General features: G+C 44.9%; 3 protein-coding genes across 5 annotated transcripts in view; 2 read left to right on the top strand and 1 right to left on the bottom strand.

The window, feature by feature from the left end:
• LOC140722116 (uncharacterized) overlaps nt 1–17,844 on the bottom strand; it is a 265,387-nt gene that overhangs the window by 175,440 nt on the left and 72,103 nt on the right. The gene's annotated exons all lie outside the window — the stretch shown is intronic.
• LOC140722119 (uncharacterized) overlaps nt 1–17,844 on the top strand; it is a 1,111,870-nt gene that overhangs the window by 1,034,776 nt on the left and 59,250 nt on the right. Inside the window, exon 1 of one of the 3 annotated variants that reach the window (XM_073036922.1) lies at nt 17,002–17,118. The exons of 1 other annotated variant lie outside the window; for it this stretch is intronic. The gene's annotated coding sequence lies outside the window, so the exon portion shown is untranslated. Of the gene's footprint in view, nt 1–17,001; nt 17,119–17,844 lie in introns of those variants that run through there. One more of the 3 variants, XM_073036921.1, reaches the window with a different exon arrangement.
• LOC140722123 (uncharacterized) overlaps nt 1–17,844 on the top strand; it is a 161,951-nt gene that overhangs the window by 121,722 nt on the left and 22,385 nt on the right. The window contains exon 4 of the mRNA XM_073036926.1: nt 4,940–5,052. Coding sequence (XP_072893027.1) covers nt 4,940–5,052 — 113 coding nt within the window. The remainder of the gene's footprint in view (nt 1–4,939; nt 5,053–17,844) is intronic.

Here is a 17,844-nt window from a genome sequence, read left to right as displayed (position 1 = left end):
TTAGTTAGAGGAACAGAACAAGAGGGGACGAATATCCTAGTGGTAAGGCTTGCTAGTGGTAGTGAGCAGGGGAGGGGGTGATGTGGTTAAAATAAGTTGTAGGGGGAATGGGAGCCAGAATGACAGAACAGATAGTGGAGAGGGTGAATTGAATTGACTTTATTAAATACATACTTCATAAACATGAGGAGTAGAAATATTTACCTTACATCATCTAAATGTGCAATGTGTAATTTATGGTAATTTATAATAGATAGTTTCCACATAGGACAGTCAATATAACATCGAAATGCAATTGTATCAGCATGAATTAATCAGTCTGATGGCCTGGTGGAAGATGATGTCCCGGAGCCTGTTGCTCCTTTTGCTGTGGTACCGTTTCCTGGATGGTAGCAGCAGGAACAGTTTGTGGTTCTGATGAATTGGGCCTGTTTGACCCTGATATTCGTTGGGCCCTTTTTACACACCTGTCCGTGTAAATGTACTGAATCGTGGAAAGTAGATTGTGCAATGTATAATTTCCTTGTTTATATTTAGAGACATTTTTTGGTGTATAAAATGATGAGGGGTATTGAGCGTGTGAGTGGCCAGAGTAGTGTTTTTTTATTTTTCCAGGGTTGAAATGGTTAATGCCGCTTTTCCACACTTCCATAGACCCTTTGTCCATCTCCTGAGTAAATAGAGATGGAAAAATATTTAAGATGTCCCCCATCTGCTTTGTTTCCACACATGGATTGCCATTCCGGTCTTCCAGAGGACCAACTTTGTGCCTTGCAATCCCTTTGCTCTTAATCTATCACTAGAATCCCTGAGGATTATCCTTCACCTTTTCTGTGACAGCAACCTCATGCCATCTTTTAGCCATCCTGATTTATTTCTTATGTGTTCTCTTGCATTTCTTATCCTCCATAAGAAACTGACTGCCTATCCCTGTTATGCAATTCCATTTTGTGCTTTACCAGGGTCTCAATATCTCTTGCAATCTAAGTTTCCCTACAGTTTCTATCTTTACCTTTTATTCTGACATACCCGCTCTGATACGGCTTTCAAAATTTCACTTTGAAGGCCTCCCATTTTCCAAGCCCACCTTTGCCATAAAGCAGCCCGTCCCAGTCCACAGTTGCCAGATCCTAGTGTTGATTCCAGGTGTTGATCCATGCCCTGAACACATCCACCTTTCCTACACTGCTCCTTGTATTGAAATACACAGGGCTCAGCATATTCACTGCACCATGCTCAACTTTTTCATTCCTGACTTTGTCTGAGGCCTGAACAACATCTGTCTCCACAACCCCTCCACTATCTGTTCTGTTATTCAGGCTCCCATTCCCCCTGCAACTTTAGTTTAACCCCCCTTACCCCCACCTCCCAGCATGCAGCTCTATCACCCCTTTGGCTTTCCTCTCCCAGATCAATAAAAAGGAGGTGCATACCAGGTACAGGCAGATAGGAACAAATGAGGTACTTATGAAATACAGGAAATTCAAGTGAACACTTACGAAAGAAATAAAAGAAGGCATGAGGTTGCCCCACCAGACAAGGTGAAGGAGCATCGTCAGGGATTCTGCAGATATGTTAAGAGCAAAAAGATTGCAAGGGAAAAAATTAATTCTCTGGAAGATCAGAATGGTAATCCATATGAAGGGATAACATAGACTTGGGGAGATTTTTTTTGCATCCGTATTTACTCAGGAGATGAACACAGAGTCTATAGAAGTGAGGCAAAGCCACATCAACTTCATGGACCCTGTACAGATTACAGAGGTGGAGGTGTTTGCTGTCTTGAGGCAAATCAGTGTGGATCAATTCCCAGGGCCTGACAAGTTGTTCACTATGACCCTGCGGAAGACAAGTGCAGAAATTATTGGGGCCTTAGCACAGATATTTAAATCATCGTTAGTGACGGGTGAGGTACTGGAGGATTGGAGGACAGACAATGTTGTTCTGCTGTTCAAGAAAGGCTGTAAAAATAAACTAGGAAATTATAAATTGGTGAGCTTGACATCAGAACTGGGAAAGTTGTTGGAATGTGGGTGTAGGAACCAAGTATATACTGTAAGTATTTGGATAGGTGTGGACTGATAAAGGATAGACAGCATGGCTCTAGCCAATCTTATAGAGTCTCTCGAGGAAGTTATCAGGAAAGTGGATGAATGCAAGGCAGTGGATGTTGTCTACATGGACTTTAGCAAGGCACTTGACAAAGTCTCATATGGGAGGTTGGTCAAGAAGGTTCAGTCACTCAGCATTCAAGATGAGATAGTAAATTGGATGAGACACTGTCTTTGGGAGAAGCCAGAGTGTGGTAGCAGATGGTTGCCTCTCTGACTGGAGGCCTGTGTCTAGTGGTAGCCACAGGGATCAGTGCTGGATCTGTTGTTGTTTGCCATGTATATCAGTAATCTGGATGATAGTGTGGTTAACTGGATCAGCAAATTTGTGGATGACAAGACTGGGGGTTTAGCGGACTGCGAGAAGACTATCATGGCTTGCAGTGTGATCTGGACCAGGTGGGAAAATGGTTTTAGAAATGGAAAATGGAACTTAATGCAGACCAGTGTGAGTTGTTGCACTTTGGTATGACCTACCAAGGGAGGTCTTTCACAGTGACTGGTCGGGCACAGAGGAGTGTTGTGGAAGAAAGGGACCTGGGAATACAAGTCCTTAATTCACTGAAAGTGGTAGATAGGGATGGAAAGAATGATTTCAGCCCATTGCCCTTCATGAACCAAAGTACTGATAACAATAGATGGATGTTATGTTGACTTCTAGAAGAGATTGGTGAGGCCTAACTTGGAGTATTGTGTGCAGTTTTGGTCACCTACCTACAGGAAAGATGTAAAAGAAGTTCAGAGATTTCAGAGAAAATTCACAAGGATGTTGCCATGTCTGGAGGACTTGGGTTATAAGGAAAGATTGAACAAATCAGGACTTTATTCCTTGGAATGCAGAAGATTGAGGCGAGATTTGATTGTGATAGAGAGGCACAGATAGTGTTAATGCAAGCTGGCTTTTTCCATGAAGATTGGATGGGACGACAACCAGAGGCCATGGGTTAAGGGTGAAAGGTGAAATGTTAAGGGGAACATGAGGGGAAACTTCTTCACACAGACGGTTATCCAGCAGTGGAATGAGCAGCTAGCACAAGTGGTGCATGCGAGCTCGATTTCAACATTTAAGAGGTTTATGTTGGTACCTGGATGGTAGAGGTGTGGGAGTGGGCTGTTTAAATAGTTCAGCACAAACTAGATGGCCCAAAGGGCCTGTTTCTGTGTTGAAATTTTCTATGATTGTGACAAGAACTTGAAATAATACAAAAATTCACTCTAACCCCTTTTGACAGCTGTGTGAACCAACCAGTCATTTCAGCAGGAATTTTTTATATGGCGTTAAAACTGTGGCACTTTAAGTTAATAATACATAAAAGAAGATCCCAGCTGCACGTCAAGAAAAACTATTTGTGTGAGAGTGTTTCAGTTACTGTGGGGCGAGGAACCCATGCAGCTCAGTGGGAACAGGGAATAATACCAATGGAGAGAGTCAAACTGAGCAAGGAGATGGCAGAAATGCCCCATTCTTATAGAGACAGGAAGAGCATCAGGGAATTGATGGTCATTCCAGATACCAGCACTCTGCCCAGTAAAGAGATGATTTCTCTGTCCAACTTTCGTTGAACCTCACTGTGACAGTGTGATACCAGATCAAACCTTGGCAACTCAAGTGATCTCATCTGAAATGTTGTCCTACACCCATTGATGGATTTTGTAAATCTTTTTACAGGTTAAAAATGAGAAGGAATTTGTCTCCAGGAAGCTCAAACACACCACGCCAGTTTTGTTGTCTCTGTCTAGATATTTAAGAAGTGGAGCAAGGGATCCTTCCTGCTCAGACAGTGGGGAGGGATTCACTCTATCATCTGACCAACTAGCAAGCCCGGCATTTTACACAGGAGAAAGGCCGTTCACCTGCTCAGACAGTGGGAATGGATTCACTCGGTTATCACAATTGAAGGTACATCAGCAAGTTCACACTGGGCAAGGCCATTCATCTGTTCTGTGTGTGAGAAGGGGTTCAGTCGGTCTTCCCACCTGTGGACACACCAGTCAGTTCACACCACTCTGGGCAGAGGCTGGTCACCTGCTGAATTTGAGGGGAAGGATTCACTCAGTCATCTGACCTAATGGCTCACCAGCGGGTTCACACTGGGGAGAAGCCATTCACCTGCTCAGTCTGTGGGAAGGGATTCACTTATTTATCCCAACTACAGAGTCATCAGCGAGTTCACACCGGGGAAAAAGCGTTCACCTGCTCAGAATGTGGGAAGAGATTCACTTTCTCATCCACCCTACAGAGACACCAGCGAACTCACACTGGGGAGAAGCCATTCACCTGCTCAGTCTGTGGGAAAGGATTTACTCAGTCATCTGCCCTACTGGTACATCAGCAAGTTCACACTGGAGAGAAGCCGTTCACCTGCTCAGTCTGTGGGAAGAGATTCACTAATTTATCCAGCCTACAGAGACATCAGCGAGATCACTCTGGGGAGAAGCCATTCACCTGCTCAGTCTGTGGGAAGCGATTCACTAATTTATCCAGCCTACAGAGACATCAGCGAGTTCACACTGGGGAGAAGCCATTCACCTGCTCAGAATGTGGGAAAGGATTCACTTGGTCATCTGACTTACGGAGTCATCAGCGAGTTCACACTGGAGAGAAGCCGTTCACCTGCTCAGTCTGTGGGAAGAGATTCACTCATTCATCTCACCTACACAGTCACCAGCGTGTTCACACTGGGGAGAGGCCGTTCACCTGCTCAGTCTGTGAGAAGGGATTCACTCGGTTAGCTAACCTACAGAGACACCAGCGAGTTTACACTGGGGAGAAGCCGTTCACCTGCTCAGTCTGTGGGAAGGGATTCACTCATACGTCCCACCTACAGAATCACCTGCGAGTTCACACTGGGGAGAGGCCGTTCACCTGCTCAGAATGTGGGAAGGGATTCACTCAGTTATCCCACCTACAGAGACACCAGCGAGTTCACACTGGGGAGAAGCTATTCACCTGCTCAGTCTGTGGGAAAGGATTCACTCGGTCATTCACCCTACTGGTACATCAGCGAGTTCACACTAGGGAGAAGCCATTCACCTGCTCAGTCTGTGGGAAGGGATTCACTCAGCCATCTACCCTACTGGTACATCAGCGAGTTCACACTGGGGAGAGGCCATTCACCTGCTCAGTCTGTGGGAAGGGATTCACTCAGTCATCCACCCTACGGAGACACCAGCGAGTTCACACTAGAGAGAGGCCGTTCACCTGCTGAGAATGTGGGAAAGGATTCACTCAGTCATCCCACCTACTGGCACACCTGTCAGCTCACAATGGGGAGTAGCCATTGTTATGAATCCCTAGGTTTTGTTTGCTGTGGACTGTCATTTTAAGAGAGAGAGAGAGAGAGAGAGAGAGAGATTAAGAAGGCAAATCAGTCTGACTTACAGCTTGTTTTCATCGTGTGCAGCTTGTTTAGTTTTAACCGAGGACACAGACACTCAGAGTCAGACGGAGACAAAGGAGGAAAAATGGAAGAATCGAAACCAGGGAACTAGTGGCCAAGGGTCACTGTTTGGAACTTTCCTTTGCCCACAAGGGTGGGCTAATTATCGATTCACCGTACATCGAATGTGTGGTTGTCACCTCATTTGATCCATAGGAGTGGATCTGATTTGGCGTATCCTGTGGAGACCACTTATGTGTTAACCATTGCCTGGCTGTGGTGTGGTAATTCATTAAGACAATACCAATTATGACAAGTCACTTCGGGTGATAATTAGTATGTGGATTTGGAAGGATGACAGATAAAATCTACAGTGACTGTTGTCTCGTTTTACCACCATGGAACCTGTGGAATACAACATAATTGCCTTCTCTCAATATTTACCCTGGATTACAAATATCTCTCTCTCATCACCTATTCTGTGGTTGAACTGAACTTTCATACTTTACCATCTCAAGACTCCAAGCCTTGTTTCCCCCGAGCTCAATAGTTTGGGAGTTATATCTATACACATTTATACACATAACACTCACGAGGAAATCTGCAGATGCTGGAAATTCAAACAACACACACAAAATGCTGGTGGAACACAGGTCAGGCAGCATCTATAAGGAGACGAACTGTTGACGTTTCAGGCTGAGACCCTTCGTCAGGACTAACTGAAAGGAAAGATAGTAAGAGATTTGAAAGTAGTGGGGGGAGGGGAAATGCGAAATGATAGGAGAAGACCGGAGGGGGTGGGATGAAGCTAAGAGCTGGAAAGGTGATTGGCGAAAGTGATACAGAGCTGGAGATGGGAAAGGGTCATGGGACAGGAGGCCTCGGGAGAAAGAAAGGTGGAGGGGAAGCACCAGAGGGACATGGAAAACAGGCAATTAAATATGTCAGTGATGGGGTAAGAAGGGGAAGAGGGGCATTAATGGAAGTTAGAGAAGTCAATGTTCATCCCATCAGGTTGGAGGCTACCCAGCCGGTATATAAGGTGTTGTTCCTCCAACCTGAGTTTGGATTAATTTTGACAGTAGAGGAGGCCATGGATAGACATATCAGAATGGGAATGGGATGTGGAATTAAAATGTGTGGCCACTGGGCGTAGTCTGTTGCTGCTGGTTCGTTTCTAAATCATTATGGTTTGTAACAAAATGGGACCTGCGTCTGGGATATGAACAAATTTAAGGATTGATTTATTATCGATTTCATTGGGGAAATCCCTTTTGATTTATTTGTGTGTGGAAAACCAGCAGCAATGGATGTTGATAGATATCTGGAAGTGTGAACCTCTCAGGCATTAGAGGACACCAGAAGGATTGAGTTGTTGAGTATTGCTAAAACGTTAATACTTGCTAAGGTGAAATTGACAATAAGGAGGGCACAGATGCAGAGTGTAATAGCTGAACATTATGTATCTGAGGGTGTATTTAAAGTGGAGGAGTTGGAGCTGTTTCCTGAAAGTAAACCTAGTGATCTTGAGCTCCAGTAGAAAAATTAAAGATGGAGGCTCCGGAAAGGCAGAGTCAGTTTCAGGCTGGAGAGGCAGAAAAGCAGAAAGAAAATTCTCTTACAAAGTGTAATTAAGGGGAAGGCTTAGCAAGCCTATTCTGCTTTGACAGTTGCTGAAGCAGCTTATTATTTATTTATTTATGCTGCCCCAATCATCGCCACTGGGCTATAAATGTGTAGGAGCAGTGTGTGGTTCAGTGCTTTGCTCAAGGGCACACACGCTGCCTCGGCTGAGGCTCGAACTCATGACTTTCAGATTGCATGTTCAACACCTTAACCACATGGCCATGCACCACACATTATGACATTGTGAAACAGGCTGTGCTCAAAGCTTACGAGTTGGTCCCAGAAGCAGACAGGCAAAAGTTTAGAAATTTGAAGAAATCTGTGAACCAGACATATGGAATTTGCTTATGAGAAATTTGTGTGCATTGACCGCTGGTGCACATCTGAACATGTAAATGATGATTTTAACAGCTTGAAAGAGTTGGTTTTAATTGAAGAATTCAGAAGGTGCATCCCTGATGACATAAAGACGTATTTAGATGGAAATGATGCTGCCACTATGCAGGAATCTGCTGGATTAGCAGATCAGTTTGCTTTAACTCATAAAGTTATGTTTACCCTGAATAAGAGTTTCCAAAAGGCACTTGTCAAGTTGTGGGTAAACCTAATGAGCTCACCCCAGTGGCCTGTACCTGCATTCGGTGAACCCTTTTCCAAAGTTATAGTGGATTGTGTTGGCCCATTGCCAAAGACTAAAGCTGGCCATCAGTACCTGCTAATTATTATGTGTACTGCATCCAGATTCCCAGAGGCAATACCTCTCAGAAAAATTAAAGCTAAAACTGTGGCGAAGGCTCTTACCAAGATTTTCAGTTTATTCGAATTGCCTAAAGAAATCCAGTCTGATCAAGGATGTAATTTTACATCTGGATTATTCCAGCAGGTAGTTTCTGAACTGGGAGCAAAACAAATTGCATCATCTGTGTACCATACAGAATCACAAGGGGCTTTAGATAGATTTCATTCTACCCTCAAAACAATGATTAAGACATATTGTGTTGAAAATGGAAAACACTGGGATGAAGGAATACATTTGCTTTTGTCCACAGAAAGAGTGTCAGTACAGGAATCACTGGGCTTTACTCCATTTGAACTTGTATTTGGTCACAGAGTGACCTTTGACCTTGTTAAAAGGAACGGTGGATTGATGGGGATGTACATGTTAACTCGTTAGACTGTTTTAAAGTTCAAAAATAAACTACACCAAGCCTGTAGTCTAGCGAGATTTCTCAAAACAAAATGAAGTGTTGGTTTGATAACAGGGCTCGCGAAAGAAAATACCAGGTGTGAGATAAGGTGCTTGCCTTACGTTGACGAATCCACTTCAGGCGAAATTCAATAGACCGTATGAAATAGTCTCCCAAATTAATGATGTGAATTATGTTATTAAAACACCCAACTGACTTGAACTAACACAAGTGGTACACATAAATATGATAAAACCTTTTTTGACAAGCAGGTACCATCTGTGCGTGTTGTTGTCAAAACAAATGAGACTGGCAACCCTGAGAATGAAACAATTGACTCGTCTGAGACTTTTCACAAGCCAAACATGGTCCCAGTTAGGCTAATGAACTCGGTTGTTCCAGAAAACATTGATAACACGTTGTCTCATCTGCAGCCAAAGCAACAACAACAGCTGAAGGAATTAATTCTGAAGTTTAAAGATTTATTTCCTTATGTTCCCAAGCAAACCACGGTCGCAGAACATGATGTAGATGTTGGTCAAGCCAAACCGATTAAACAACTCCCAAAGCGCATTAATGTAGAAAAGTGTAAATTGGCTGACCAGGGAATTGAGTATATGCTGGAGAATGGTATTATTAGGCCTTCAAAATGAGATTGGAGTCACCCTGCATTATTGTGCCCAAACCTGATTGTAGTGTTAGATTTTGCACTGATTATAGAAAGATAAATGCAGTAACAAAAACAGATGCCTATCCTATCCCTAGGGTGGATGATTGCATCGATAAGGCTGGAAAAGCTAATTTCTTACAAAGATTGATCTGTTGAAAGGGTATTGACAGACAGAGGTAGAGAAATTTCTGCATTTGTGACACCATCTGGTTGTATGAATACAATGTTTTGCCTTTTGGAAGGAAAAATGCTCCAGGAACATCCCAGAGAATGATTGATTTTGTAATTCGAGGGTTAGAACACACAGATACCTATATTGATGACTTAGTTACAGGGAGTGGCACTTGGGAAGAGCATAACTCTGCAGTAGAAAAGCTATTTGACAGGCTTTCCTAGGACAACCTTACAGTTAACTTGGCTAAGAGTGAATTTGGCCATGCCAGTGTGACCTGTCTTGGCTATGTTGTAGGTCAAAGCAAGTTAGCTTCTGTTCGGGCAAAAGTCCAGGCAATTTCTCAAGTTCCTATTCTGACTGCTAAGAAGGCTCTTAGAAGGTTTCTGGGAATGGATGGATATTATCGTAAGTTCTGTAAGAACTTTGCTGCTATCACTCTTCCTCTGACCAATCTCCTGAAGAAGGGTGAAAAGTTTGTTTGGACCGAGCCTGGTCAGAAGGCATTTGATTGATTGTTATCAGTATTTGAGATTAGGCCAATCAATGTAGTGCTGTCAGCAAAATTTAATTAGCAGATTGGAGCTATGGGTGGCAACACAAGTCATGGGTGCACAGAGAGTAAAGAAGGGGGCCAAGGGTATGTGTGCTGAGGGTCAGAGAGACAGAGGAGATGGAGCCCACTCTTACTTCCTGCTGGCGATCTGACAGGAAGTCCAGGATCCAGCTACACAAGGCAGGGTGAAGGCTGAGGTCTCTGAGCTCCTTGTCGATACTTCACGCCTTTGTATGGCTACTTCTCTGCCCATGACTGCAAGGAACTGCAGATAACTTTGGAGAGCAGAGAACATCAGAGAAACAAGCCTCCACTCCATGGACTCTTCCTACACTTCCCCTCCCTTGGAAAAGCAGGCCAAAGAACCTCATTACCTAGACATTCTTGCTGAAAACCCGCTCCCCCATCGGGGAAGAGATACAAAAGCCTTAAAGTGCGTAACACCAGGCTAAAGGATGGCTTCCTGTCTGCAGTTATAAGCCAAATGAATGATAAAATGGACTCAACCTCACAATGTAACTCGACGTGACCCTGCACCATATGTCTAACTGCGCTGCACTTTCTCTGCAGCCATAATGCTTTGTTACAGTGATTATTTTGTTGTATATCAGCTCAATGTACTGTTGAAATGTATCCATCTGTGTGGATGGTACATCAGGCAAGATTGTCACTGTAGCTCAGTACATGATGATAATAAACAAATTTCCCCATTTTAATTGTGTGGAAATATTAGACAGACTGAGCTTCTGCTCTAGAAGCTCAGAAGGAAACTGAACTGTTGTCATTTCTGTGGAAAGCAAATATATGGAAAATGCTTCAATCTCACATTACAATCTGCGGTAACTGGGATCAGGTGACTGGTGGTGGGTCTCCCATATCAATATAAGAATCAGGTTTAATAGCACCGGCATATGACATGAAATTTGTTGTCCCTGCGGTAGCAGTAGAACCCAATTCATAACAATAGTTATTAACAATTGTGATTTAAAATAAGAATATACATATATATAGTACAAAAATAGAAAAAAAATGTAATAAGCTATTTTAATTGTGTGGAGCAATTTGACTGACTGGGTGTTGCTTTGGAAATTCTGAAGTGAAGCTGAACTAAACTTTACACATTTATGAGAAGCTCAGATAAATACAAATGGCTAAATTCTCACATGAATGGGTCAGACACCCAGAAACATCGGCTGCACTTCAGCACCTCAAAACAGTGGAGTGAAACATGCAGAAAGTATTGCAGAGAAAAAAAAACATTGTCCACCCACAATAAGAGGATGTGACAGATCCGGATCTCACTGACTTGTCTGAACGGGCGAAAGATGAAGCTACACGTACAAGGAGAGCAGTGACCCGCAGATGCTGCAGATCTGCAAAATAACATGAATGGGAAACGGGATCAGGTGACGGGTGGAGGGTTTCCCTCCTGAACCGGTGACTCTGCTCCTTGCCCCTCACACGCTGCCCGACCCATCCACCACATTCCCCACATTATTCCATATTTACCCCAGATACATGTTTATTTTTCCACACCATATCTTCCCCGATCCCTTTCACTCCACCTCCAGGTCACAGAGTCACCGGCTTAATTCCCATCCCGGTCCAAAACATAATTCAGACCCAAACAGGAAATGTTCTCATTTCATTTAAATCAGTTCTGTGTTTATAAACACTCATTTCTATTCACATTCCTCCGGAGCCTTGCTGGACAGGAACACTGAAACATCAAGTGAGAAACAGCAGGAGGCCATTCAGCCCCTCTAACCATCAGCAAGGTGGCGGATGCTCTCCCATCTCAGCCACATGTTTCTGCCCGATCCTCATTTCCTCGATCCCTTCGGTCTCCACACATCTGCCGCCCTCTGTTTTACGTGAGGACGATCACCGAGTCTTCACCGCCCTCTGTGGTGGGGATTTAAAGACATTCACCACTCTCGGAATGGAGACATTTCCCTTCATCTAAGTCCCGGACAGTCCATCCCTGTTTCAGAGACTGGGATCCCTGGTTCAACCGGTAATGATGTTGTGCATTTCAATGTGTTCACCTCTCAGTCCTCGATTCTCTAAATGAAAGGGTTATCGCATTTGATCTTTCTTCATATGATGACCCCACCACTCCAGGGATCAGTCTGGTGAATCTTCATTGCACTCTCTATAACAAATACTCTCTAGCCTCTTTGTTAATCCTCTGTGGAATTAATTTCCATCTTCTGCAGCCCCGTGTTGCCCCAACCACTCACCTCCCACCCCTGTCACTATTTCCACCTTCCCACCTCCCTCCTCACCTGGATCCACCTCTCACTCCCCAGCTCTTGCCCCATCCCCACCCCTCACCTCTTTTCTCTGACTATTTCCCGTCCACTCTCAGTCCAGAGGGTGGGTCTCGGCCCGAAATGTTGACGGTCCATTTCCCTCCACAGATGCTGCCCGACCCACTGAGTTCCTCCGGCAGTTTGTTCTTTGGTCTGTATAACCCGTGTTAGTATGGGGAGCGGGATTTTACACCATATTCCAGGTACAATCTCAACAAAGCACAAATAATGGTCACTTTGCCCGGACCACTGGCCCCGCTTGCAGGGCAACAGTCTGCCGGTGTTTGCCCCCCAATGTGGTGAATCCCTCTGCTGGACACCACCGTGGGCCCAGACATTTCCACAGATGAGCCCCTCCTGTCCCCCCCGGGACAAACATCCTGTCCGCCCCCTCTCTCACCATCTTCATCCTTTCAATAAAATCCCTCCTCGGCCGGCATCAAACCGACGGGCCGAGCGGTCTCCTCCTACCTCTCGGCGATACATCAGACTCCGGCCGCAGGAGACGCTTCACAAACGCCCCAACTTCCCTCGGAGGGAAATGGAAATAAATCAGAAAGCGGACATTTACTTTGAGGTTTTCTCCGCTCTGAAGAGGCGGTCGGCGCTTGAGCGGGAGACGGACTCAGCGGGGTAACGCCCACTCGGCTTGTCCGCCTCCGCGACTGGTTGTAACGATTGATTGACATCGCTTCGCACCAATGGGAATAGCGCAGCTCCCGAATCCTGTGTTGACAGCGGTGGGGGAGGGGCTGGTCACGTGATTATTAGCCCAGCCGTTAAATCGATAAAGCTCGAGCACAGCAGCGCGTGGGTGACGTAAGACACCGCGCACGTGAGGGCAGATCCCGGTGTGGGAAGCCCATGTGTGACGTCAGTCACGCGCGGGGGGGGAGCTGTGTGACGTCACTCGTGGGAGAGGCTGGTATTTAAAAGCACTTTAATGGACTTTTCGGTGGCACAACAACATTAATCACGGGTTTCATCACTGAATCCAGTGTTGTGAGATGTAAAGTCCCCTGTTATGTGTCCGGCTGTGCCGTGTTGTTGGTGGAGTGGGCAGCGTGGTGTTTGTGTCGATTCGGGTCACAACACCAGAATTGCCAGCGGGGTCCACACACAGTGTATTAGTCAACAGAAAACCTCTCGTCCCTGCAGTCTTTGTCTCCTGGTAAACTCAACACCCTGAGTGTGGACCATAGATACCCCTTCCTCTCAGAGTCAGGGGATCATTCAGACAGCTGATCGCTGAGAGGAATTATATTTATTGGTCATTAAAGTTCGCCCAGATTCGTTTGGACGGATTTGATGTGGAGTTCGGGGTGTCACAGTGAAAGGGTCGGACGGCCGAACTCTCTCCGTTGTCCAAACATCCTTCCAGGTGAGGCGACACTTCACCTGTCAATCTTCCGGGGTCGCCTGTTGTGTCCGCTGCTCCCGATGCGGCCGCCTCTACACTGGTGACACCGGCTCCTCCGCAGTTGTGCGGGGTAGGAGTGTTTTTTGGGGGTTGATGATTGGGATGCTGTTCTTCTTGATGCGGGGGGTAAGGTGAGAGTTTGATTATTTTCTCTGAACGACTTTCATTCTTTTTCTTTCTTTCGTGGCACTCTGGAGAAGAAAAAAAACTTGCAGTTGTTTATGGATACCTGATTTGATAATAAATTAACCGTTGAACTCTCCGCTCCGAGCAGGACTTCCCGGTGTCCAAGCATTTTCATTCCGATGCCCATTCCAGTTCTGACATGTCAACCCATCGCGTCCTCTTGTGCCAAGATGAGGCCACCCTCAGGGTCCAGGATCAGCACCTCATATTCCGTCTGGGTACACCCTTCCTCAACTTGATAGCATAAGTATCGATTAAATTGGAGAGTTTAACATCGGTAGCTGAGCGAAGGGCGCTGAGTAGGCTACGGTCAATTATGGAAAACTCTGAACATCCTCTACATAGCACCATACGGTCAATTATGGAAAACTCTGAACATCCTCTACATAGCACCATCCAGAGACAGAGAAGCAGTTTCAGCGACAGGTTACTATCGATGCAATGCTCCTCAGACAGGATGAAGAGGTCAATACTCCCCAATGCCATTAGGCTTTACAATTCAACCGCCAGGACTTAAGAACTTTTTAAAGGCTATTATTAATGCTTTTTGAGATAGTGATTTAGATGCATATCATATTTTTTACTGAGTTAAGTATTGTATGTAATTAGTTTTGCTACAACAAGTGTATGGGACATTGGAAAAAAAGTTGAATTTCCCCATGGGGATGAATAAAGTATCTATCTATCTATCTATCTATCTATCTATCTATCTATCTATCTATCTATCTATCTATCTATCTATCTATCTATCTATGTCTCCTTCCTGTGAACAAATTTCCCTCACACCCCTCCCTCCCACTCCCTCTGTGACTTTTCACGTCCTCTCACCTGCGTATCACTTCTCTCTGGGTCCACTGCTCCATCCCTTTCTCCTATTCTCCACTCTCCTCTCCTATTAGACTCTATTTTCTTCTGCTCTTGAGCTTTCCCACCTACCTGGCTTCACCTGTCACCTTCCAGCGAGACATTTCACGCCCTCCCCGATTTTATTCAGATTTTCCCCCCATTCCATCTCAATCCTGAAGCAGGGTTCAACTGGAAACGTCGACTGTTGATTCTTTCCGATAGATGCTGCCCGGCCTGCTGAGTTCCGCCAGCATTTTGTTTGTATTGCTCTGAATTTCCGTGCTCTCTCCGGTCCTGTTCACCCTGTACACATCAGACTTCCAATATAACTCGGAGTCCTGCCATGTGCAGAAGTTCGCTGATGACACGGCCATAGTGGGGTGTGTCAGGAATGGACAGGAGGAAGAGTATAGGAAATTGATACAGGAATTTGTGATATGGTGCAACTCAAACTACCTGCGTCTCAATATCACCAAGACCAAGGAGATGGTGGTGGACTTTAGGACCTCATATGGAGCCAGTGATCATTAATGGAGAATGTGTGGAGCAGGTTAAGACCTACAAGTATCTGGGAGTACAGTTAGACGAGAAGCTAGACTGGACTGCCAACACAGATGCCTTGTGCAGGAAGGCACAGAGTCGACTGTACTTCCTTAGAAGGTTGGCGTCATTCAATGTCTGTAGTGAGATGCTGAAGATGTTCTATAGGTAAGTTGTGGAGAGCGCCCTCTTCTTTGTGGTGGCGTGTTGGGGAGGCAGCATTAAGAAGAGGGATGCCTCACGTCTTAATAAGCTGGTAAGGAAGGTGGGCTCTGTCGTGGGCAAAGTACTGGAGAGTATAACATCGGTAGCTGAGCGAAGGGCGCTGAGTAGGCTACGGTCAATTATGGAAAACCCCGAACATCCTCTACATAGCACCATCCAGAGACAGAGAAGCAGTTTCAGCGACAGGTTGCTATCGATGCAATGCTCCTCAGACAGGATGAAGAGGTCAATACTCCCCAATGCCATTAGGCTTTACAATTCAACCGCCAGGAGTAAGATATGTTAAAGTGCCGGGGTTGATTGTATTTAATGTATTTAAGTAAACTACTTAAGAACTTTTTAAAAACTATTATTAATGCTTTTTGAGAGAGTGATTTAGATGCATATCATACTTTTACTGAGTTAATTATTGTATGTAATTAGTTTTGCTACAACAAGTGTATGGGACATTGGAAAAACATGTTGAATTTCCCCATGGGGATGAATAAAGTATCTATCTATCTATCTATCTATCTATCTATCTATCTATCTATCTATCTATCTATCTATCTGCGGACTTCGTCGTGTTTGTGATTTACCTCTCCGTTGTCCCTCCCGCCTCCGACCAGTGGTGGCGCTGCATGGACCTCCAGAGACTGGTGGCGCTGCATGTACCTCCGGGCACCGGTGGCGCTGTGCGTACCTCCGGCCACCGGCGACGATGTGAAGACCTCCGGACACCGGTGGTGCTGGGGAGACCCTCCTGCTAAAGGCATGCGGTTTGCTCACTGCATCTGTTGTTGGCGGTTCTCCGATTCGAGAGGGGGTGAGTCGGAGTTGATCCCGAGATTGTGTGAATCTGGGCCGGTTGCATTGAGCCCTACGGCTGGAGCTGTACGAGGGGTGATTGATAAGTTCGTGGCCTAAGTTAGACGGCCTGAAGTTACACAGCTCTCGGTAGCTGCACGTGTAGTTCAACTCTTTGAGTGATTATGCAGAAAGTTTGAAATTAATAACTTTTGTGGTCTTTCTGTTTCAGATAATTGAAAATAGCTAGGTTTTGTAAACACGAGGAAATCTGCAGATGCTGGAAAGGTTTTGTAAAATTGACTTCTTCCACCTTCGGCCACGAACTTATCAATCACTCCTTGTATGTCACACCCAATTTTTGTACCTGCTCATTTCATGTACTGAACAACTTCCTTGCCCCATTCACGTAACATATATGTAATGAACAGGTACACAAATTGGGTGTCACGCACGCACACACACACGTATATGTGTGTGTGTGTATATATACAAATATATGAGAATATGCCTTTTTATAATGTCGAGCACTAAACCAAGATGAAAGAAATATATATGAATTCCAGAGCTCCACAGAAATATAGTGATAGTTAAGACATAAGTTAAGATTATAGCCAATCACAACATTTAAGTATATAACTGGTACAATAAAACTTATAATACTTAATTTAATAATATGACAAAGTAGCACATGGTTACATTCACTAATTATCACAAAATATAATTATCAAGCAAGTTAACGTTGTTTGCTTCGAAGCCATAGGGTTGTTTGTGAGATAAATTTAGTTTTGTATTAGCAAGTAATCCACGGATCACCACAGTCACAGCTCCTGGATTTCACCAAAAACAATCAAATATCCTAATGTTATTAGTGGTATTTTCCCCACCAGCCACCAACCCCTCTCCCCAACCCCCACTTCTGTAAGTTTCCCTCTATTTAATATGCAGCCGCTGTTAAATTCCCCGCTTGTTTATTTTGACTGTTTTTTATGGAGGTGCTGGAGTGGCGTTCCGGTGAGCTCCGGCAGCACTGCACCCCTGTTAGATCCAAGTAAAATGGACCCGGGGATCAAGCTGCCCAGGTGTATGAAGTGTTGAGTGAGTATTTCTGGTTTGGGATCAGATGTTGGTTTCTGGAGTTCCTTTGGAAGCAATGACTGCCAGTCTGAGGAGAGAATTAGTTCCCATTCCATCCCTCACAAGGAGAGGCTGTGAGTAAATGGGCTGTTCTGTGTTTGAACCAGTAGAAATAAACCTGGGGGGGGGGGTGTTCAGTGTTCGGACTGTGTTTGGAAATTCCTCCTCACTGTCACCTGTCTGTCAGACAGTGGAAATCAAACAGAAACTCAAGTGGCTGGAGATCTGCACTAAAAATGAAAAATTCTGAATCCATTCTGACAAAAGGTTGTGAACCTGAATCCTTAAATTTGTTGCTCTCCCCACAGCAGTTCCTTACCTGTTGAGCGATTCTGGTGATTCCAGTTTCTTTTTATCACATTCACTCTGGAATGGTTTAAATTTCCTGATTGTCTGTTGTACTTGGGAATGTGTTCAGTGCGGTTATTGCTAACAAGGTTCACATGAATAATCTCAGGAATGATCGGCTTTATGTATGAGGAGCATTTGATGGTTCTGGACCTGTGCTCAATGGAGTTCAGAGGGACGGTGGGGGTGGTGGAGGGATTAGTAACAAGGTTCACGTGAATAATCTCAGGAATGATCGGCTTTATGTATGAGGAGCATTTGATGGTTATGGGGTTGTGCTCAATGGAGTTCAGAGGGACGGTGGGGGTGGTGGAGGGATTAGTAACAAGGTTCACATGA

Source organism: Hemitrygon akajei, unplaced genomic scaffold (genome assembly GCF_048418815.1).
Source record: "Hemitrygon akajei unplaced genomic scaffold, sHemAka1.3 Scf000069, whole genome shotgun sequence".
NCBI classification, from domain to species: Eukaryota; Metazoa; Chordata; class Chondrichthyes; order Myliobatiformes; family Dasyatidae; genus Hemitrygon; species Hemitrygon akajei.
Note: the sequence above shows the minus strand (reverse complement) of the source record. Positions and strands in the feature narration are given on the sequence as shown.